Below are 24360 nucleotides of genomic sequence, written 5' to 3'. Positions count from 1 at the left end.
AGAATAGAGAGTTAGAAGGGTATCCAGGCAGAAGAAAGAGAATGAAAAGCACAGAGGGGGGAAAAATAGCACGTGTGGGGAAGAGTAGATAGTCCAGTTTGGCTGCAACATAAAGTACAAGCACAAGAGAAGGGAGACCAAGTTTGAGGAACGGTGAGGGCTATAACTATGGAGGCCTTGGAGGCTACAACGAGTAGTTCAGCCTTAATAAACAACATGGAGCTTCTAAAAATCCTGAGGTGGGAAGCACAAGCAGTAATTTAAGGAACATTAATCTAGCAGCAATATATAGGATGTGTTAGAATTAGAATACAATGATGGTAATGAGGGGCTGAACATAGCGGAAGTGAAAAGAAGGGTGGCAAAAGACAAATGAAGACGTAGAATCTATAAAAACTTGAAAATTGATGGAAATAAGGGAGATAAATTTTAAAAAGATCTGGAGACTTTAAGGCTAATATATTGAAAGAAAAGTGTCAAGTGAAAAAGAAACGTAAGTTTAAATTTAGGCCTGGTTAGTTAGAAACGCTGGACTCTTGAGGAAGAAGAGTTCTAGTTTATACTAGCTAATAATGGAACTAGGAAAGCTGGGGCAGTCTTGGTGCTGATACAAGTTATTTGGGTTTACTTAAATAAGGATTCCGTGTGCCCTCCCTAGAAGCACTTGCGAGTGGATTTTTAAAAAATGCCACAGAACCACACTGGTCTCGGTGATGGTATGTGTGAGGGCAGGGATTGTGGTGGTGGCAGCAGAGACCCAACTGTAAACTCTTTGGGGTATTTTCAGTTCTTCATAGTCTAAGCTTGAATTGGACTGACCTTTGAAAACCCAAAGCCTTTGAATTGGGACATGAAGATAAATTTTTAAGCCAAGGTAACTGAAAAGTATTCACATTTTCCTAATTGAAAGAAGCATTTTAAAAAAACTAAGTTTTCAGTCCTCTGAAAACATATTTTATAATAATTTCATGAACTCCCAGTCATCCTTTTAGAATTTAAATGGAAGAGTAGTAGGACTGTGGTATGAACACGCCACTGGCTCTCAGTGTCTCACTAAAACGGGATGTGCTGCAGCAGCTCCGCTTTTCTAAAAATGACAATCTGCATTTTTGTTTCCCAAGAAAACATCAAAAATGCATTAACTGCATTAGGAATGATTTCAAAAAATATTCATGTGCTTTCAAGAAACATTTGGTTAAAAACATAAAACTATATAAAGTAGATTATATCTGATTTAGAATAATGCATTACCATGATTACCAAATCAAAACAAGACTTCCTAATATCCATCCACTTACAGTCTAGCCCAAGGGAAGCATGGAGCAGCCAGCACAACCTCAAAGTCTAAACACTAGAACTCATGTTAAACTCACTGACAGCCCACTTAGGTCCTTGCTCAGAATGTATTTACTCCTCCTTTATACAGAATTCTAACAAGTATGCATTTGCTTTCCAAGTTCACAGTAAACACACAATATGAAATTTAAAAACAGAAGAGGGCTTCTCCTGACAAGGTGGAAAATGGCAGTAGAACATAGTGAGAGCTAGTGAACAAGGAAAGAGCTCTCAAGTACTGAGAGTGTGGACTCTGGATCCAGTCTCCCTGAGCTTAACCAAGTAATCCTGGGCAAGTTACTCAGTAACATTGTGCCACGGTTTCCTCAGTAAAACAGAAATAATAACAGTAACTTCACGGGGTTGTTGTGAGGAACAAAGGAGGTAAAGCACATACAGTGCAGAGAACACTGTCCTGGCACAGACTGATCTCTCAACAGAGGTTAACTATTATTATAAATGAGGCGAGATGAAAAAGGAAACCATAAAAAAACTATTCAAAAAGTACTGTAAGGTTGTTTAACACAGAAGCAAACAAATTTAGACAATTAAATTGCAGAGCTGCAAAGAACAACTGCAGAGCATCATGACAACTTTTCTTTGGGGTGACTTTGTATGAGGAAACAAAGTGTTAAATTATGATCAATACACTCTGTTTGAGAAGGCCCGGGTATGAAAAGACTTTCTTTAACTGTTAAGTTTTTGTAATTCAAGAAGTACTTTCCCAAAATCTTGGAACATTTGATTATTTTTAACAATTCATTCCTAAGAGTTAGAGGTCTTAGCAGGTCTCTTTTGATGTTGCTAATGTGGGGATATCCATAGTGTAATACTTTGTACTCTAACAACAGAGTCTCAAATTATTTTGAACATCCTGACAGGTCAAATAGGCAGTTAGTATGCTCTTTAAAATCTGGTGAACTTTCTCTTTTCCTTTTCTTGGGCCTTTAGAAAGCCTGAACCCAAAGTGGTACCTCAACTTTAATAACTGTCTAAAAGCCTATTACATACCATTTGAATTATGACTTCTCCTTGCCTTAAAGTTGTATTTTAATTTATAACTTCCTTGGTTCTGATTTTTATCTATTTTTCCATTTTATTTTATCTATTGTGATATCTATATAATTATTTTTGGAATTAGATGGGCTTTAAAAAATTTTTTTAGGTATTTTAATCAAATTCCTAAAAAAATAGAATAACATGGATTTAACAAAGAATTGAGTAACATTTTATTAAACATGATATGGTGTTTTGCCTTAGGTTAGTACAACAGTAAAATTTTAAAATGAGTAACAGAATCTGTTTAGGTAAAACCACCTGTCACATTAAATCAAACAATAGACTTTTCTTCTCACCATTTCTGTGTGTAAGCATTTCTCTCATTTCCTCATGGTCACACGGATGAGTAAAATCAAACACACTGTGTCCAGTTAGTTCAAACTGTAAACACATTTTAAAAAATTAGATCTATATCATAAAACCATGAAAACATACAGAAGGGCTCTTAATATACATGGGCATTTTACCTGAGTTAATCCCATGTATTTGTTCACATTATCAGAAATGTAAATCATGTCACCATCGTCTGTGAGAACCATAACAAAACCATCCAGAGCTTTCAAATAAAAGCAATTCATCTGTGCCTTCATTTCATCTTCAATATCCAAATCACCTAAAAAGGGCACGAGAAGAGGAAAATAGCTAAAAAGCTATACTTAAATAATAATATCTAAATATTTTTATGAAGTTTTCCCCAGATACTTTAATAAAGACAGCGTATATTTTTTCTGTATATTTAAATTTTGCTTCCTGTCACTCTCCTTTTAACACAGAACTCAAGGCCAGACGACAGGAAGACTAAAACCAGATTTTCCAGATGCTTTTAATGATTATTTAAAGTAATGTAGCAAGGCAAACAATTGAAAAGAGAAAGAACGGTCATGCTATTAAAAGAAGAAGGTGGGCAGGTAGGTAAGGCAAGAGAAAAAGATGTAGAAAAAGCCAGAATCTTAAAAATTCCTGACTGAAGCTGTTAAAGCAGGTAATAAAAAAGATATCATGTTAAGGAAGAATTGAGAGTATGACCACCTTCTAAATACGATTTCTAATTACTTTTAATTTCTAATTTTTAGGCCTTTTATGCCCTTGTAAAACAACTCACCAGCATCCAGAAGTTTCCTCACACGCAAATAGCTGATGGTAAGCCTCATAACAGACGCCTTATCAAGATGTGAGCTCACATTATGAGGAAGTGGCAACTGATGAGCAAGCTCATAAAAAACTTCAGACTCTTTACTCCGCCGAGATCTGGCTGCATCTCTAGACTTTTCTTTTCGACGCTCAGAACTTATCCTATTTAACAAAAAAGGAGGGAGAGAAAAGAGGAAATTTATATGTTAGTTTGCCTTTGCTCGAATAAAACTAATTTTACATTTTTCTGCTTACCATAGAAGGATTAGAAGAAGCCATGTAACTAAATTATGCACAGATTTGTCTACTACATGAATGTATTTTTGTAAAAGACAGCTATGCAAATTTTTGTATTACTGCAGACATAAGGAACTCTTACAAGAAGTCCAAGACGAAGCTTTAAGCCTGTGTGAAACAGGTGTTTCCTCCCTGGCATGTCAAATTGGACAGGATGTTTTTGTTTTAGCCAAAATCTGAAAAAGTAGCTTGTACATCTAAGGCTGCATCTTCAAAGCCATTCAAAAGTAGTCTCAACATAGAGAAATCATGCTTAAGCCTAGGGAAACTAAAAAGTTGTACACACTAACCTGAAAAAAGGCGTTGTTAGGCAGGTAGAATAGTAATAGCTACAAACTAATTTCTGACTCAAGTTTCTTTTGACTCCAATACTTTCCCACCCTCCTCCACTTTCCACATGAGCAATACTGACTATAAGCTATAGATATTTATATCGGCAGCTATAAGCTATTGTTTTCAGGGTATTTACTCCCTTAGCAGCCCCTTATCTATTACTGGCAGAACAGTTACCAAATAAATGCAAGGGTATGGAAGAAAAAAAAGATGGGGCACAATACTAAGAATTTATAGGAATAGGTTAACAAAGATTAATAAAGGTGTCAATACAATGATGTATCTTTAGGGAACTCCTCTAAGAATAAAGTCAGTCAGAAAGATTTTCCTAAGTCATACCAAGCAGAGGTATCTTCCTTTGCTTAACTGCAGAGCAACATCTATTCCTCCTGACCCAGCTGAAGGTAAACAAGGCTAAACTTGGTTCTGTCCTTAGCTGCTTCTTTAATAGTCATTTATTAAAACCTACTATGTGCCAAACACTACTCTACTGGGAACTAGTTCTCTCATGACAACCTATAAGGTTGAACCCAAGTGTTCTTTTACTCCACAGCCGTTGATCTTCCAGGGTCTTATCATCTTAATGGAGAATACTGCTTGCTTCTATCTTGAATTCTCAGGTGCTCTCCTATGACCCTCAACTGAATCCTGTTAAATCAGTTATTAAATATTGAAAATGCCATGACCATTTATTGAGCACTTAGCAGTATACTAAAGACTTTGCCAGCATTATTTCACTTAATCCTCCTTACATCCTATGAAGTAGGATAACTGTCTCCACCTCAAATCTCTTCTCCTTCCAAATGATCTGCAAAGCTACAAGGTTCAATTGGAGACACATTCTCAAAAAAGAGGCAGGGTTCTCAGCGTAGGCTCCTGTGATGTTGTGTAATAACAAGTGAATATCCAACAGTTACAATGTGACAATAGTGATAATATCATTTTAGAACTTACTCAAGTTTGTGCTTACCTGATTTTTATACTTTAATAAGGAATAGAACATTTGCTGTTGTTAGTAACTGAACTTTGATACAAGAATTTCAATTCATGCCTCTAGATCAATTTAACCTGAGTATCTTGAGATTTAAGGTAAGCTATTAAAAACTTCTGCTACTCGGGGCCGGCCCGGTGGCGCAGTGGTTAAGTTTGCACGTTCTGCTTCTCGGCGGCCTGGGGTTCGCCGGTTCGGATCCCGGGTGCAGACATGGCACCGCTTGGCAAAATCCATGCTCTGGTAGGCGTCCCACATATAAAGTAGAGGAAGATGGGCACGGATGTTAGCTCAGGGCCAGTCTTCCTCAAAAAATAAATAAATAAAATAAAAACTTCTACTACTTGCAACTACTTATCTGTGCAAATCAGGATTTTCTCAATACTGTACAATTTTAAAAAGCCACAAAAATAAATTAGATGCTGGGGCTACCATGAAAATGCAACAATGTCAACAGTCAACAACTTAATGTTTTATCTGCATTCGAACTGCCTCATTGTTCTCACTGACTTTAAGTAAATGTTTTAAACTTAAATAAAATGTACAATAATAAAGTTTTTAAAATCTATTTTACACCCATACTGGAGTTCTTGGAATCTAGGGGAGAGACCCAGTGTGTCCCCACTGGCCCTAGCATCTCGATACTGTTTCTCTCGCGTCCTTCCCCTCGGATTGGCAGGTGAGAGGCAGTGATGGTATGGGAAACAGATTCCCACCTGGTTCAAGCAAAACCACCAAAAGGGAGTGATGATTGATGATCTCATGAGAAACTGAATATTAGTTCAAATGCCACAGTTAGTCCAGGTGATCAGAATTTTATCAGCAACTTTCATCAGACTGACTTACTTCCCTCTTTCTCTTAATTACTCTACCAAATCTAAGCTACCGACAAATGACTACCCAAATGAAACACTTGGTGAAAAATTTAAATCCTTGTATCACCTGCTGTATGCTTTTAAAGGGTATCTGATCAAGGTAAACATGGTGATGGATTATCTCCGTCTTTAGAAATACTTGTATTGTCCAGAACTTTGAAGATAATGATTGTCCAAGATGTGGCAACTAAATTTATAAGGCAAATCTATTAGAAATGTGAGCTTGGATAAAACACTTAAGGACAATATATTTAAGCTAGTGAAGGCTGTGAAAATAAGAATTTGAGCATAAGCCAGAATTCTAGAAGAAAAATAAGCCTCAATAAAACAAGTAATATACTACTTCAAGAGTTGACAAACCTAAATTAGATGAAGAAGGTGATAAAAATCAGTATGTCCTCTATTATGTAATCAATCTAGACATAAAGCAATAAGGAGACCTGCAATAAAGAGTTAACGAAGAAATTTATCTGATCTTCACATCTGACTATGGAAGCTCTTAAAACATTTCTAAGCTTACAGCTAAAGCTTCGAAAGTTCTTAGAGTTTCAGCATCTGAACTGCCAGCTTCTTGTCTATTCACAGGAAGACTCTTTTTATCAGGTCATACCCCCAAAGAATTTACAGTACTGATCAGGAATTATTTCTGTTAGACTTGTGGTCTAGGTCCCACAGAGATGAATCCTGTACTGTTAGTTTACTTACTACTTATATTACACAATAAAAGGTTTATAAACCAGAAGGAAAGAGGCAGATTTTTAGCATGCAAATAAGGTCACTATTATCATTCTAAATTATCAATTCCATTTATGTTGTTTTTATTAAGTACAGATCAAGTAAAGTTCTGCTACTGGTATGTCTGCATAAGGTACTATTTGTCATTCTGGAAATCAGTACGAGTACAGTAAAAATTCCGTCTTTTGGATACTTTGCTTACTCATTTCCATTACTGTTCTAGAACTAATGTTTGAATAAACTAGCAAAATAGCTCACTCTTTGTGGTACTATTGTTTTCACATAGTTACTATTTTATTATTATTTAACATAGAGTACTGGACAAGAAGCTAACAATTACATGTTGAAATTATTTTGTGTAGGGAATATGTTTAGGAAAATAATTTAGAGCCACTGTCTCATTAAGCTTCCTGTGTACAAAGTTCATGAATATGCAACAGCCATTTTACAGAGAACGCCTGTTATTCTTTAGATTAGCAAGAACACAAAATAAGTGCAGATATTTGAAGTCATCTATCTGTGTTGTCTACTAACTGCACAAGAAAAGTCTGTTAGAGCTCCTGATTCTAAACACAAGTGACTTTAAGAACTGTGATTCAGAATCATTCAAAATGTTCAAAGATAAGAAGACATTTCTAATAAAGTTAATGCATACATTAAAAAAAAAAACTCTCTCAATTCTATTATTTGGTGATTTAAAAACTTTCAGGTCTGTACCCATTTTTGTCTTTGCCAGTCCATGAATGTGTGTATGCATTTATCTATTATGGATCTTTTTTATCTTTTTAATTTTTGCCAAGCTAATAGGTGAAAACTATCTCATTGTTTTAACTGCCTGCACTTCTTAAAGTCTCAGGCCAGAGGAAATTACAAGGAAATTTCACGTTCTTTAGTTGGCATTTTGGCCTGCAGCTTTGAATCCAAACATCTATACCTGGTGCTTCCTATGTTATGTACACAGTGGTATGCTAAACATTTTCACCTATTACCTTATTTAATCTCTATCACTACGGCCATGTTACAGATAAGGAACCTGGTTAAACAGCTTACCCAAGATTACACAGTTAATAAATGGCAGAGCCTGCATTCATGCTCAGGCAGTCTGACTCGGAAACAACTAGACTATGCTGCCTCTCAGAAACGCATTCTAATTCCAAGATAAGTATTCTTAAGTCTAGGCCATTATTGTAAAGTTCAAAATTTGTCTACTCCACATCGCCAAAGACATAAAGGAGAGGAATAGCGGCTGCCTTTGGAATTTAGGACTTGATCTTAAGCTATTCTGAGGAACTCATGGCGAGGCTCTTTCCTGGAGTCTGCTGGTAAATCCAAAATCCTAACTGAAAGGCACCTACAATGGCGATGCTCTCTGCTCCACTGTCCACTAGCTGGTCAAATCAAGGCAACCTTTCACGGGTACTGCCAGCCAAGAAGGGGAGAGAATCAGAGGACACAAATTGAATCTACCTCATAAACTCCCACTAGGCTTTATTTGTAATTTGTACAGAGAAGCCATTTGAACATCCTAGCTCACTACTCTTGGTGTTCTGTTTGCTCAACATCTGGATCCCCAAAGAAAACATATCTGCATACTCACTTCAGGAGATCTGTCCAGGCATAAGCCAGCTGCCAGGTATCTAATCACACAAAGTACCACGAGAGAAATTCTCCCCTTCTAACATGGGTGCCAGGCACTGTGTTAACAGCTCTTGTTGTTAGTGTCTTCAAGTCAATTCCAACTCCTAGTGACCCTGTGTACAGCAGAGTGGACCCTGCCAGGTCTTTTTGCACCATCCTCCTCCTTCTGGTGCTGTGTTAGACAATGCTCCACTGCTATTTATAGGGTTTTCATGGCCTATTGTTTCTGAAAGGAGTAGTCAGATTCTTCCTCCTAGTCTGTCTTAGTATGGAAGCTCCACTGAAACCTGTCCACCATCACAGCAACAGGCAGCCACTACAGTATGACAACTGACAGGCGGAGTGATTTCCTGACTGGGAAACAAACGTGGGCTGCAGTGGTGAGAGTGCTTAATCTTAACCACTAGAGTACTGTAACCATCACAGACCAATTTGTACTGGCCCTGTTGTATCAATAACAAAATATCAAAGTTATCTTGCAGGGGCAATAAGCAAAATCTGCAAGTCATGTAACTGCAGCATGCTCAGAAGATGGAAACTTTGTCCTCTGATGACCTCAAGCCACAAAGGAACCAAGAGTTCCCTAACTATGGAACTCAAAGTGAGGAGAAAGTAGAGCGAGGAACCTAATTAAGAAGCAAGTGGTCCCTTGATTTGTAGCACACCGGACTTTAAAGACTGTTACACTCCCACCCTCCAGTCAGACTCCGCCAAGCTATCCTTTTGTATAACCACTCCCACTCCCAATTCCTTAAAAGTTTTTCCTGCTTCAGCTCCAGGAGACAGATTTGAGCTTTGCCTTCTGTCTCCTTGCTGGTTGGCAATGCAATAAAGCTCTTCTCTCAAAAGCCGGGACCATAGTATTGGCTTCTATGTGCATCAGGGAGCAGACCCTTGCCCAGTAACACCACCAGGGCTAGAGAGAACCAAACATTAGATGGAAAGTGGCCTTTCTGAACCTCAGAATAACCTCCTTTTCTCAGGAAATATACATTCAGTAAATATTTATTGGGCATCTATTGAGTGTCATGCACTGTGTAGGTACCAGGAACGTAGTCATAAGCAGAACAGCCCTCATGGAACGTAGAAAGCCTCCCACTTAGTCTACTGAAATATTTACCTAATGCTATATTTCCAAATGCTGGTCTAACTGCATCATAACTACTTGAATTCAACATTTCAAACTTCTGGGCTCCACCTTTGTAAATTCTGATTCAGTAGATCTGAAGCAGGGCCCCAAAATCTGGGTTTTTAAAAACTCCCAAGATGCATATGATACACAGTGAGATTTGGGAACCCCTGACTGAATTAGTCTTCATTGTTACTTTGCTTTAATTTCTCCCTCAAATTACTACAATGATCCTGCCTAAATAACAAATATGATATTATCTCACTTAAAATCCCATCAAACATACACAGGACAAAGTGTAATTATTTTAAAAGGAAACCCTCCCTTCCCTAGTTCCCTGCCCATCTCTTCCTCCTCATCATTTCCCACATTCTTTGGCCACAAGGCAGTTACTCAAAAGCATAATATTTCATTCCTTTCTGCTTGCTCACCCTGCTCTTTGCCTGGGGTACCCTTCTCAATATGTGACCTGGTAGATTTTTGTGAAAAACTTTCAAGATTCCACTCCAAAAGCACTTTGTCTCTGTTCTGTCTTCCAAAACTGCTCCTCTCCCCTACATCTGGCCACTCTGGTTATTTTGCTGTATTGATCTTCCTCTACAATTCTTAAAGCTTCTTGGAGGCCTCATTCATCTTTGTATTCTTAGCAGGGATGTGCATAAGCTTGACCTGACTTTAGTATTTGGCCCAAATCTGCTATTTGACCTTGACTTCAGCCCATGGTAGGCTGACTGCCCCTTCAACATTCTTTCTGGGATCCCTGAATTTGTGTTTCATTAGTGCTCCTGTGATCCTACAACATTACAATCATACTTAAACAGCGTAACAATATCAGTACTACGAACAAGGCATACTATTTGGACTTACTGTGATTATCTGGATATGCACTTTCAAATATAAGTGAGCATACTAAATGTAAGTTAGAGAAAAAAAAAAGCTATTAAAAAAATTCAGGGGCCGGCCGAGTGGTGCAGCGGTTAAGTGCGCACATTCCACTTTGGTGGCCTGGGGTTTGCCAGTTCAGATCCCAGGTGCGGACATGGCACCACTTGGCAAGCCATGCTGTGGCAGGCATCCCACATAGAAAGTAGAGGAAGATGGGCACAGATGTTAGCTCAGGGCCAGTCTTCCTAAGCAAAAAAAGGACGATTGGCAGCAGTTGGCTCAGGGCTAATCTTCCTCAAAAACAATATAAATAAATTAATAATAAAAAAAATTTCACCAGCAGTGTAACAGTGAATAGCACCAATATCATCACCAAGGAAAGTCACTGATCTTGCCAGAGAAAAGATTTAGAGGAATAGGGAGAGACCTGAGAAACTAGTATACCAATTTGCTGAAAAAAGGCTTATGGTTTAAGATTACTTCCCTTACCACTGTGATCTAGACTCAATTTCTTATTGTTTTATCCTAAGCTAATGTGGTCAGGAAAATGCATGAGTTATAGTTAATATTGTTAACCAATTAAATCAACACCTTTATAAACGTGTCTTCCTAGCCCAATTGGAAATGTGAGAGTTGACTCACTTTGTTTTCTACAATATTTTTCAAGAAATTGTTGTAATTCTCATCATAAGACATAAAAGTTTTCATTAAGCTGATTTCTAATCCTATTGGCTTTTTCCCCCAAGATGGATTACTCTTAGACAAGTATTTTACATTTATTATTAGGAGTATTATTACTATTGATAGGATTTGTGGTTAAATTTTCCATCTGGTAATTGCTGTCAAACCAGAATACTTCAAACCAGCAATGTTTAATATTAAAAAAAATCCCTACTCAATGGAGAAACAGCAAAAAGTTGATACTTCAAATTAAATATAAACTACATTTTCAGGACAGCTAGCTAATTATTATTTATAATTATTTTCTCTGGGAAAATGTATTCTGAGTTCTAATCAATAAACTTAATAATGAATCTTTAGGATATTTATGTTCGAGAATGTCATTCATTTATTTAACAAATATTTCTTGATCCTTTTATGAACCAGACATTGTTCTCAGCATGGGGCATATTACAATAAACAAAACAGACCAAGTCTCTACCCTCGTGGAGCTTACATTCAAGGACAAACATATCTTTATGTATCTTGTCTTTATTCAACAGTAGTTACCAGGGTCAATCCGTAACTGACAAAACACTAGCCATGGGAATAATCTTTCTTTAAAACCAAGTAACATAAAATTTTAGGAGATAAGACAAAGTCCACAAAAATTAATCTGTGCTTATAGAAGATAAAACAATATAGTATTATGTGAAAAGAGCAAGTAATACAAAATTTGAGCATGAATCCATTTACGTGTGTGTGTAATGCATATGTATATATAAATGTATATATATGTATACACAGACACATAACTTATAAACCCAGAAAGATACAATGATATACAGTGTTAACAAAGTTTACAAATACTAACAACAGCAGTTTCAATAGCACATTATTTTGTACTTTAAGAAAAATTCACCAGTGAACTGACACTACTGATGTACCTGCATTTGTCAGAAAAACCTGAAATAAGCAGTCATCTAACTTTTAAACTTGTTTTCCAGAAAGACTAATTAAAAACAGTTAAATTTTTTCTTCACTTTCGGAATAAAGCAGGAACGATCATATTTCTTTCCAGGAAGTGGAAAGTAAAGACTGAGTAAGCAATAATATAATTCACTATTTTCAGTTTCTCATTCTAGTCTAATTTTCAGATTTTGAAAATTAGGCATTTCATATTTGAAATTCCAAAAACCACATAAAACAGTTTGTTTCTAAAGAAAAAAATATTCAGAATGCATATACTATTTTATTTTTGAAAGCAACTTAAATTTCTTGGTTTGTGTAATCATTATCTTACTTGTATGGTAATATCTCCTAAATTCCCTCAGTTAGAGAAAAGATGGATTATTCCTTTTTCAATAACCTCACAAAAATGCTTAAATACTTGATTTTCTAATGCTGCAGTAAAACGGACAAAAAAAAATTTTTTTTTTTAAAGATTTTATTTTTCCTTTTTCTCCCCAAAGCCCCCTGGTACATAGTTGTGTATTTTCAGTTGTGGGTCCTTCTAGTTGTGGCATGTGGGACGCCGCCTCAGCATGGCTTGATGAGCAGTGCCATGTCGTCGCCCAGGATTCAAACCGGTGAAACCCTGGGCCACCAAAGTGGAGCGCGCGAACTCAACCACTCGGCCACTGGGCTGGCCCCAAGAATCACTTTTAAATTAGAGGGTACATTTTGAAAATGACATCTATACCACATCTGGGTTAGCATTAATGTGTGAATATTCTACTTACACATCAATAAAATTTATTAATTAGCTAATAGATTTATAACTGTTTACATTAATGTGTACTGAAGTTCTGTTTGTAAAAAGAATATGCTTTTTTTTCTAGATTATTCCTGAATAGTGGTTTAAATCAGATCTCTCCTGGTTCAGAATCGGTATTCAGCCTCTCAGAAAGTCTTTGCTCCCCTACTGTATAAAGTACTAGCTAAATAAAACCAAAAACGTGTAAGTGAAGCTTTTACTCTAAGATGGAGGTTCTCCAACTTTAGCTTGCATCATAATCACCTGGAGGGATTCTTAAAACACAGATTACTGAGACTTACCCCTAGAGTTTCTGATTCAGCTCCGGATAGGGCCTGAGAAGCTGCATTTCTAACAGATTAGCAGGAAGTACCAATGATGTTGGTCTGGAGAACTTTCAGCCTCTCTTTTCTATCATTGTGTGTCCTTCAAAAGTGCCCAGAGAAGTAAAAGATTGTTTATCAACACTCAAAAATGGTTTATTAAATACTTTTTCTTAAAAAAATCTGCCCAAATGCTTTACAAATACAGGAAACATATCCAACCTCTAAGACATTAAGACGGCCACATACTTAGAACTCAGGAACTACAAAATATGCTATGGACTTAGACTAGTCAATGGTTGAACTGTGGTGTACATCACAATCACCAACAGACCATTTTTTTTCAGATATACATGCCTAGATTCCAACCCTGGAAATTCAAATTGTAGGCTTGATATGTCTGTTTAAAAAGCAATCTCACAGATGACTCTGATGAGCACTCTTAGCTGTTCAAGGGTCGTGTTTCATCTGAGTGCTTACACAATTTACAGATTACTGGTTGCCATCACAAAATTACCAAATCAGAATCTCTGGGGGTGGGTACTTGGGAATCGTTATAGTAAGTAAACACCCAGCTGATTCTTAAACCACAGAATTTTGAGAACCATGAGCAGTTCTTATAGTAGAGGTTTAACAGGTTAGCTAGCAAATTCTGAAAAACAAGAAAAATTTATTTTTAGCTGCAACTACATACAAATACTATGACAACTATGTCTGTCAGGTGGAACTCTGAACTAAGTGGGTTGGGCAGTACTATGGTGAGCGAAGTACAACTGGCGGGAATAAGAAGCTACAGGTGCAACTCAATGACAAGCCAGTAATTGAGTGCGTGCTTAATAAAACCCAATAACTGTGCCTCAAAAATATAAGATCATGGTTAGGCTTCAAAGGTGACCAAATGAAAAATGTGATAACAGTGGAATGTTTTTTTCAATCCTCTGAAACAATTTTTTAAAAATCGCCTTTTCATCTCTTTATGAATGCCAGACATCAAACAGTTAAGAACCACTGTCCCTGGGTAACAGCTGTGTGTTAAAGGCTTTCTGAAATCATATCACCTACTCTATCACTCTTGTCCCTTTGCATTACCTCCCTCTCAGCTTGTAAATGCTTTTCTCTTTCCCTTTCTGACAGTAATAGAACTGAGACTAACTTTGTGTGCATGTGTATATGTGTATTTAGAAGAATGTGTCTTTATTTGCTTAAATATAACAGAAGATACATAAGATATAATAATATGATATTAAAAAATCACATATACAGGAATAGAAGTATACACATAGAAACCATACCCTGAAGATTTTTCCTATTTAGTTCTAAACCCTGACCATGATGAAGATTCTAGAAATGATGACAAAGGAGAAGCTCTCTTGAAGCAAATGTCTTGGTTTGCTACCTATACTAATCCATCCAATTCAATGCTAACAAATAAATTTTCCCAAATACCCTCTGATCCTGCTTTCTTGTCTATAAAAAGGGGATAAGTAACACTACTAGTAAGTGGCAGATCTCAGATTCCATCTGAGACTGAAGTCTCCATATTTAATAAAGCCTATACCTTTCCACAAATCAGATGCTTAACATATAATTCTTAAAAGATTAAAGAAATTTGAGGATGTTTTTACTTAGGAATAGAAGGAAAAGACATAAGTACCTTCATATATTTGAAAAGAATGTCATATGGAAGGCAGCTTTGATGATTTATGCAACTCCAGAGAGCAAGAAGTGAGCGTTACAACATGGCAGGGGCTTTGGTCAATAGAGTTAAAGCCGTGTTGAGGGTAAACTCTATGAGATAAAAAGTGTTCTCATTTTGGTGGCAATGTAAGAAAAAGAGAAGAAAAAGCATATTCTGGATCATCTAAATGATCTCTATACAGGCCTATATTCTTGCTACAAGCCTTCTGCGTTTGAGGTTGCATTTGTTTATGATCCAATTGGTACCAAAGGATCACCAAAAGGAACAGGGTTCTATTTTTTAATGTGATATACTCGCACTGAGGTCACTGGACACATCTCAAAGGTTATTACTTTGAGGGATTACTATGCTCCAAAAGACATCTAAATGTTAGTCTAAACATTAGTCAGGGTTAAGAAATACTGAAATAAAGAACTTTCTAACATTTAGAGCTGCCAAAAATGAATAGACTGTCTTGTGAGAGTGTTTTCTGTGTGTGTCTAAGAAAATTCTCAAAGCAGACGGGCCAAATTAGTAAATACAACTATAGAAGATGTTCCTGTGATGGCTGATTAAAGTAACAAAACTTAAATCCTAAAGTCAGTATTTTGCAAGAACCTCAAATTTGAAATCACAGTGTACCAAAAAATAAAAAATAGAATACGTTATGGACGAATCAATTAATACCAAAAATTGAATATTCAACTGTGGCCTGAGCCATCAAAAATTCTATGCTCTGCTTGACAAATTAGATGCACACATATCTGTTGAACAAATAAATGCACAATACAGCCATGGGCCACTTAATGACAGGGATACATTCTGAGAAACGCGTCATTAGGTGATTTTGTTGTTGTGTGAACACCATCGAGTGTAGTACACAAACCTAGACGGTACAGCCTACTACACACTTAGGCTATATGGTACTAATCTTATAGGAGCACTGTCATATATGTGGTCTGTTGACCTAAATGTTGTTATGCAGTGCATGACTGTAATCTGTTATAGCCCATAGTGAGTAGGTGCTTGAGTAGTGGTCTAGGGTTGAAAAACATTTTTTAACTATTGAAATAAATCAACTTGTTCACATTATCCAAGAAAATACCCCTTCCACCATTCACACTGAAGGCTCCAACAAGTGGTTTGACATATAACCCATTTAAACATTTTAGCTATGTTATCTGCAAAGGCAAGCAATTTCCAACTTTCCTCAGCAAACAGGTTAAAACACATTTAATGAATTCTTGACAACAAAAGTGCATGCCAAAGTAGGCTTTCTTAATTTCCCATTCTCTAAAAGCCAAATAAACACCCTTGAGAATATTTTTCTTCCTTTACTGTTATCAATATGGAAAATGATTATTTTAGAATAACATGTCTACACAATAAAATATCTTCATTTAATTTGCAAAGGCCAGATATTCTTGCGGAAAAAATCAATGTAGAGGAAAAGCAGTACTAACTATTCTACCATTATTATAAGTTCACTGATGGTTTGGTCCAAAGGACATCGGCATTTGTCAGACTGTCCCAAAGAAGGCTTGGGTGATTCTAGACAACATCAGGAGACTTCAAGGGAACAAAGCGCTTCTGAAAGCAACTTAATAAATGTTATAATAATATGAATATAATGATAGCTTCTAGTTTATTAAGCCCTTACTTTGTGCCAAGAACCATACTGACTATTTCATGTGGGTTAATATCTCTTTTATCCTCACAACAATCCTCAGAGACAATTATTCTTATCATCTTGATATACAGATGAAGAAAATGAGACCCAGAGAGGTAAAGCAACAGCTACTAGGTGGCCAAGTAAGCAGCCAGACTCTAGAGCCCATTAGTCATTACTACCTCTTTCATAAGGAAATGAAATGAAAACCCTAATCCATAGTAGAAGAGACTCTAAGCTTCCCAAACCGCACAGCAAGAACAGCTGCAGAATGACTATGTTTGGTAGAAAACCCTGTAGAATATGAATTCAGGTGATTTGCAACAAAAACCCATAGCCTATTCATTACAAGACCAGCACTAATCAAGAGACCTGTATAAAGAGAGAATTAACAATTTACATCAAGACAATCAAATAACCTACAATAAGACATTTACTCATACAATCAGGGAACCCCACTGACATGGTTAAAAATGAACAGGCCAAGCAAGGGAAACTGGCATTCATCCAGGAACCCGACACATGGACACTAGAAGAGGGAGATTCTTTTCATTTTTTAATCACAAACTGTGTGGATGCAGGCTTGGGAACGCCAGTGGCCACCTTTCATATCATATAGATAGCCTGTCAGTGGCAGAATGAGGCCAACATGCAAATAGAGCAGAGGCATATAAACCAAATAATATTTAAGAGAAAGTCAGGGATGACACTCTGAGGACATCACTTGAGACTCTGGACCTAACTGTCCCTTAAACAAAAGCTAGATTGTGAGCCAATAACTGCCCTTTTCCCCTTTAAACCAGTTTGAGTTGTGTTTCATCATTTGCAATAAAAAGAATCCTAATACTCTTATTCAACTGCCAGTGTTTCAAATTAAAAACAATTTTAATGATGATAAAGTACAAGAAAATAACATTCCTATATACAGTTAGAGAGTATAAACTGGTCCAAACTTTCTGGAAGTTTAGAGTAGACTTAAGAAATGTTTGCAGAAGATGAAATAAGGGTAAAAATACTTTCCACACATATACTGAACTGACTTTTCACAGCCATAACATATGCCTCTTTTAGTAAACTTTTTACTCAGTGTTCTGATTATATAGAATTGAGAGGCACTAACTTTTAACATACCTTAAAGTAGTGTACTAAGTTACTTTCAAGCCGAATACATGTTACACAGCTGTATTTATTAACAAAATATGTTTTCTAGCCTGGTTCTAACACATACCATAAATATTTTTTAAATGACAAAAAATTAAAATTCAAGACCAAAGAAAGTTCTGAAGCAGCATAAGGGATTCCTAAGTATAAGAAAAATCCCAATGAAAAGTGGGACACAGAAGAGGGAACAATAATGACTTCCAAAAAAAATCTTTTAAAAATCTTAAAATCTTTCTCTGCTTTTTCTTCAAATACTTATTAAGAGTTCACTATGTGCCAGTACTCTCCTTTATATCACAAGTTTCAAGTTCAGTCTATTTATGATCTTGCCCATTGAAATATGTTTCAATTTTATAATTGAAAAAAGAGGAGGGGGTCGCTTTAAAGAAATTTGGTTAGCACTGAATTTACAAGAAAAGATTTATTATCAACAGAAATATATCCCACCTCTTAAAGACTTAAGCTTTCTGCCATTAAATTTTATGCTTATTTTTACCACAGTACTTTTCAGTTGGAAAAACGAATTCTCACAAACTATCAGGAAAAGGGCAGAAGCACAGGGAACCGTCTCTAATGAGTGAAAACTGCAATATTAACTAGTAAACACTTTTAATTTGTCTAAATATATTGTGACTTTCAAAACAACTGGGTGAAGAACTACAGTTATGTTCCATCAACAGATTTTTGTCCCATTTACAAAACAATAAATTTTGAAAATCATCTTTATGTTTAATATTATAACCAAATGAAATTTAAAATGGAGAAACTCATAAGTGACAGTTGAGATCATGAGAACAACTAAAAGGTAACATGCTGGGGACAGTTTTCTTATAAAAATAAGTCATTTCAATTATTGTTTCAAGTCTTGTTAAACCAAAGTTACTAATTAAATGGGATTTTATCAACAACAGAAAAAGTATACACCATTCTAAACAATAAGTATTTTTCTGAAAAAGTACTGGCAAACCAAATCTTTCTAAGTCACTAGAAAAACTTAATTCTTATTTTAGAGGTGCTTAACTTCACTTCTGATAAATCTTCCACTGGCAACTGTTCTCTGTCATTAGCTTTAAGAAGGTTAATTATCCAGAAACAAACCCTTAAAAACACAACCAATTCAACCCATCCATTAGGATGGCTACCACCAAAAAACCAGCCAGAAAATAACAAACGTTGAGGATGATGTGGAGAAATAGCAACCTTTGTGCACTGTTGGTGGAAAGGTAAAATGGTGCAGCCACTATGGAAAACAGTATGTCGGTTCCTTAAAAAATTAAAAATAGGGTTACCATATGATCTAGAAATCCTACTTTTGGAGATATATCTAAATGAACTGAATGCAAGATCTTGAAGAGATATTTACACCCTCATGTTCACAGCAGTTAATATTCACAACAGCCAAGAGGTGGAAGCAACCTAAGCGTCCATCTAAAGATGGATAAAAAAATTGGTATACAACTGAATATTATTCAGCCTCAAAAGAAAGGAGATTCTCACAAATACTACAACATGGCTGAACCTTGAGGACATTTATGCTAAGTGAAATAAACCAGTCACTAAAAATTAAAAGCTCTATGATTCCACTATGAGGTATTTAGTAGTCAAATTCTGGGAACACAAGATAGAATGATGGTTGCCAGGGACTAGGAGGAGGGGGAAATTGGGAGTAGTTGTTTAATCATTACGGAATTTCAGTTTTATAAGATGAAAAAGTTCTGGAGATTGGGTACACAACAAGGTGAATATACTTTATTGAACTGTACATTTAGAAATGGTTAAGATGGGAAATTTTATGTTACGTGTTTTTTATCACAAAAACCCCACAATCACTTCAAAAGCTACAGAGAAAAAAAATCATGAGGTAATCACTTAAATTTTGTTTTTATAAATTTAGATTTTACATATTATATTTTCCTAAAAGGGTCACATCTGGCAAACAGATATGGGTTTATTAATTTTTATTGCAGAAGGCACAAATTTCAATATAAAACTCAACGCACATGCAACATAGTTCATTCTTGATGCTCCAAGAGACAGAGGGATACAATTATTTTTAAAATTTCAAGACCTACAGTGAATTTAAAAATTCTCACCATACTTTTACCAAAAATACTGAGCAACAAGAAGATTGGCTTATCTTACTTTCAAATTCTTTTTCTAACCCTCTAGTTAGAACATGCTTAACACATACATCACAAGTAGCAGAAGGTTGGGTAAAATCCACTAACTGGATTAGTCTCAACATTTAAAAAAAAGAAACAAGAAAAAGAGAACGTTCTTCTTATGAACGAAAATCAATTTCTTAATAGAAAATGATCCAGCAGCACTTTTAGATTATTTTCTCCTAGTTGAGAAACAGACCTATGTTAACAACCTTAGATAAGAATGTATTATTTTAAGAAGTTTCTAAATTTTCAAAAATTATATTTTAAGAGGACATGTACGTGAACAAGCATAGTAATCTAACCCAAATATTTAACATCCAGGCATGATAACCGTTTTTTATTTCACCACCAAACACAACTATTACGAGTTCTTCAGAAAAAATTCAGTCAAGAGACTAATCCCCCTCAGCCTCCTACACACCACTCTTAAACAACAATAGAATGTAACCACAAAATCTTAAGCTTGAACCCAAACACCATTAGAGCTGCAAAGACAACCCAAACACCATTAGATCTGGAAGCCAACAGGCAGAAAGATTAGACATTGTCCAAACTGCACAAAATGTTTCGCAGTGGAGGACAGAATGAACTACCACACTTTATCAGTCTAAAACAACATGATAGTTCAGTAAACACAGACATGTGGACAAGCGCACTAACAGAGATTTCATACAAACAGAACCACAAAAATTAGACTAACAATTCAGGCTCAAAGCCTTGCCTTGAGAGGGAAGCCAATGCTCTTAACTCCTGGAGGAATTTATAAGCAAAGGACAGTTTTTCTACCATGCAGGTTCATATGCTTTACTGGGAGTAGTTTATCAACTCATTATGTTTAGCTTGGATTAACATTTATAAAACTGTCTACTCTAAACTGTGACGTCAAGACAAAAAACGTTTTAAGTTCCTGCCAGTCCCTAAGACTGTCGTGCCTTGCTCATACTTTGCTGAAATGTACTGTATTACTAGTATATGTGTTTATGACTCTAGTCTTCAAAGTAACCTATTAGGGGAGGAAACAAAGGGATAAGGAAGCGTGATGAAGGCTGCCTAAGGTAGACACCAGATCAGATGCTCAAGAATAATTGATGCTAGATGCCAACATAACTCAGACATGTACTGTTTTAATCAGAAAGAACTCCTTTTAAAGCTCTGGATCCAATGTTAGTCTTTTCACTTTAGGAGGTACAGAGAAGATGCATGAAGGTGGGAGAAGAGGATCTAAAACAAAGAAATATTTGGAAGGATCTGCAAAAAAGTTTTTAATTGTTGTGGAAGTTCAAACTAGAACATTAAACAGGTGATGCCTACTTACAAGCGTAGAGTTACCCAAACTCTTAAACCAGGTACTGGGCATTATCTCATTTAATCGTCACAATAAGTGCTAAGACGGTTAGTATTATTATCATCACCTCAAAAGGATGAAATAGGCTCAGAAAGCATTCAGTAACTTACTCAAGCTCACAAAGCTAACAAAGTGAAAATGCTGGACTCTAACTCACAAGTGTCTGGCTCCAGATCCTACGCTCTTAACCACTAGGAGAACTTCTTGACTTTTAATGACCAAAGTTAAAGAAGGAAGTTAAGGAATGTTCATTCTCAGAGATTTTACCTGAAGATCCAATAACTACTTGCTTTGGAAAACTTTGAAGGAGCCTAGCCTGAAACAGAACAATGAACCTTTTGACATTTCTTAGAAATCTCAAAATCGATATCAATGTGCCCCTACCACAAAGGAATCAACACGAAATGCCCTATGTTACATTGTTACAACCGTACCTACGCGCTGCTCTGATTTCTTCCAATCCTTCAGCTTCTGAGTTTCTAGAGCCTTAAAAAAGACAAATTTGTCTATCCGACCTGGACTCTGGAAGGCTCATTTAAGTGGAAAAATTCTAAGCAGAAAATCCCTGCCCCTCAATCTCTCAGTTATCTTTTCAAAACGTTTTAAAATTATTAATTAGAAAAGGATAAAAACCAGACATCTCTAACAAACAGCATCTAAAAGTTGAGTACCCACCATTTATTAAGTTTTAACTGAATTTTTCAGTTATAAGAACCTCTATATTAAGAAATATGATTCAATCTGATCCAAATTTGCTAAACTTTCAAACAAGGAAATTTTAAAAATAATAGATGGGACTGAGGAAAATCTAAGAACTAGTTTAGAATTAGGAGTGATGCACAGTAGCTAATTAATTCGCTTTTATCAAAGCTGCTTATGATATTTTCAACTGATGAACTGCAAAGGAGAAATATGTACAATATTGCCTATAAAAAGGAAGTGACTGGTGCATTAACTTGATGCACAGTTTTAAGTATGATTCAGCATATAAGGAGAGAAAATTGGCACTACACAGAGGTAATCTGTCTTATGTTTACAATATAGCAGCCCCATCATTTCATCAAAAGCACTGTAATCACTTCTGCAAAATTAACTGCAATTAATTCCTGGCAACTCTTGGAATTAAGTCTAGACCTGTTTACTTACTTTTTGAATTTTATAAGAGCTTTCTCTGGTGTACACAAACTGAGAACTTAGCACTCTACTGAATAGGGACCAGAAAAGGATCTACAAAATAGCAAGAACACAAACAAGTTTATCTTCTGCTGATACTGATTAGGGAAGTTAATCTCTCCCAGAAGGGTGGAAGGACTTAACAGTAAAGCCAGTCTACACTAACCACAACTTACTATAAATCTTCAATTCCTTAAAATGATTTCCTCAAAGGGTAAAATATCAAAGCGGACCCAATCGTGCGTGCGTGTGTGTGTGGAGGCGGTCATTTTTAATCCCCTTGGTTCGACTCATAATTCTTAATCCTACAGTATACCATTTAGACTCAAACTTAAAAAGTGTTTTTAAAACTTGCATTAAGTTCTAATACAATGATTATTTACTTCGCATATATTTTGAAGGTTTTCCTTTAATAATACTTCAATTTCAGGAAAACAAGGCAGTTTCAAAAATCTTGCAACATTTTCGTGCTGCATTTCATTTGCTCTGATCATACACTTTTTTCCAATCTCATTAAAAATGATCGTCCAAATTCAGCCAGCCGCTACATTTTCACCATAATATTTTCAAGAATGAATGAGGCATCTATTCACTTATACCGTCTGGGCTCTCTTGACAGGTGATATAAACAAAAGTATCCAATTCTGATGTACTCTTTAAAATGTTGCTATTTCTCTGAATTCCCGTTACTCCGACTCTCAGTCAAGGCAAGTTTTTCAAGGCCATTAAAACAAAACCAAATCTGCACGTGCAAACTCAAAAGTTAGCATCTTAAGGCCACCGCGGCAAATCCGTAATGCACAAAGGCCAGCCCCCCGCCGCGGCCGGCCCCGAGCCCCGGGCCGGGAGCCCCGCGCTCGGCGCCTCCGGGAAGCCGGGACCCGCGCGCAGGGTCCGCCCCGCGGCCGAGTTTTCAATGGAACCGGAGAGGATGGGGGCGGGAGAGCGGAAGCTCGGGTGCACCGCGGCGACCGGGCTCGGCTCGCTTCTCCCCGGGCTTTCCAGGCCGGGGAAGTCCACCCGGGTCGGGCAGAGGGCGAGCCGGCGGCGGGCGGCGAGGGAGCGCGGCGCGAGGCCCCCGAAAGCACTTTCGACGCGTCTCCCACCCCCCACGACAAGATGGCGACGTGGACAGGGGAGCCGGGCGGCGAGGCTGGGGGAGAGAGGGGAGGGGAGGCGAGGGAAGGGGAGGGGAGGCAGAAACAAAAAGGCGCCCCCCCGGCACGCGAGGCCCGCCCGCGAGAACGCAGCGGGGGCGCGGGCGGAGAGCGCGGCCGGCCGAGGGAGGGGGCTTACTTTTTCTTGTCGTTCGCGCCGCCGGCGCCCTCCATGGCGACTAGGTCCCCGCGACGCCTTCACGGCCGGCGGCCCCCAGGCTCGCTCCGGCCTACGCGCTGGCTCCCTGCACACGCGGGAGAGATGGCGAGGCACGGCCAGAGGAGGGGGATGCGAGGCGGGAAACCCTCCGCGAGACGAGAGGCAGGAGGAGCGGGCGGCAGCCGCAAGGGTCCCGAGCCAGCTCAGAAGAGCCTCCCCTCGGGCTGCTTGTCAAGGCCCAGCCCGAAGCGCTGGCCGAAGCGGCAGCGAGGGCGATCCTCGCGTCCCCTCGGACGAGGCGGCTCTGTGCACTGAGCAGCCGAGGCAGCGGCAGGGGGCGGGCTAGGGCGGAGGCGCGCTCACGGGCGGGGAGGGGGTTGGGTCGGACAGTATCGGGGGCGCGCCCGACCGCGAGGACCGGCGCGCGCTCACGCAAGCCCGCCTCACCTGAGGGGGAGGCGGGTTCCTTGAGAGCCAATGGCGGACGGCGCAGGCGGCCAGGCCCCACCCCAGCCCACGTCTGTCTCAGCCAATCAGGAGGCAGCCAGCTGAGGCACAGCTGGGCCGGGCTGCCGCGCTCACGTGCTCGTCTGTGTGCAGCGGCGGAGGAAAGAAGATAGCTGGGGTGCGGCCAGCGTGGGTCTGGGGACTCCGCGCCTTCTCCTAGGGAAGGCAGTGGCTGGCTGGCTTTGGGAGGCGCTGCTG

General features: G+C 38.0%; 1 protein-coding gene and 1 long non-coding RNA gene across 2 annotated transcripts in view; one reads left to right on the top strand and one right to left on the bottom strand.

Moving 5' to 3' along the window:
• Positions 1–7425, top strand: part of LOC139045698 (uncharacterized) — a 29047-nt gene extending 21622 nt beyond the window's left edge. Inside the window, exon 2 of the long non-coding RNA XR_011504620.1 lies at positions 3468–7425. This is a non-coding gene — a long non-coding RNA (uncharacterized lncRNA). The remainder of the gene's footprint in view (positions 1–3467) is intronic.
• Positions 1–24104, bottom strand: part of HIF1A (hypoxia inducible factor 1 subunit alpha) — a 42784-nt gene extending 18680 nt beyond the window's left edge. The window contains exons 1-4 of the mRNA XM_014868496.3: positions 23635–24104; positions 3497–3687; positions 2862–3007; positions 2691–2775 (exon numbers count right to left, since the gene is read on the bottom strand). Of these exons, the coding sequence (XP_014723982.2) occupies positions 2691–2775; positions 2862–3007; positions 3497–3687; positions 23635–23669 (457 nt within the window). The 5' untranslated portion in view covers positions 23670–24104. The remainder of the gene's footprint in view (positions 1–2690; positions 2776–2861; positions 3008–3496; positions 3688–23634) is intronic.
• Positions 24105–24360: the final 256 nt, after the last annotated feature.

This window comes from Equus asinus, chromosome 7, assembly GCF_041296235.1.
Source record: "Equus asinus isolate D_3611 breed Donkey chromosome 7, EquAss-T2T_v2, whole genome shotgun sequence".
Taxonomy (NCBI): Eukaryota; Metazoa; Chordata; class Mammalia; order Perissodactyla; family Equidae; genus Equus; species Equus asinus.
This window is presented reverse-complemented; position numbering and strand designations above follow the sequence as displayed.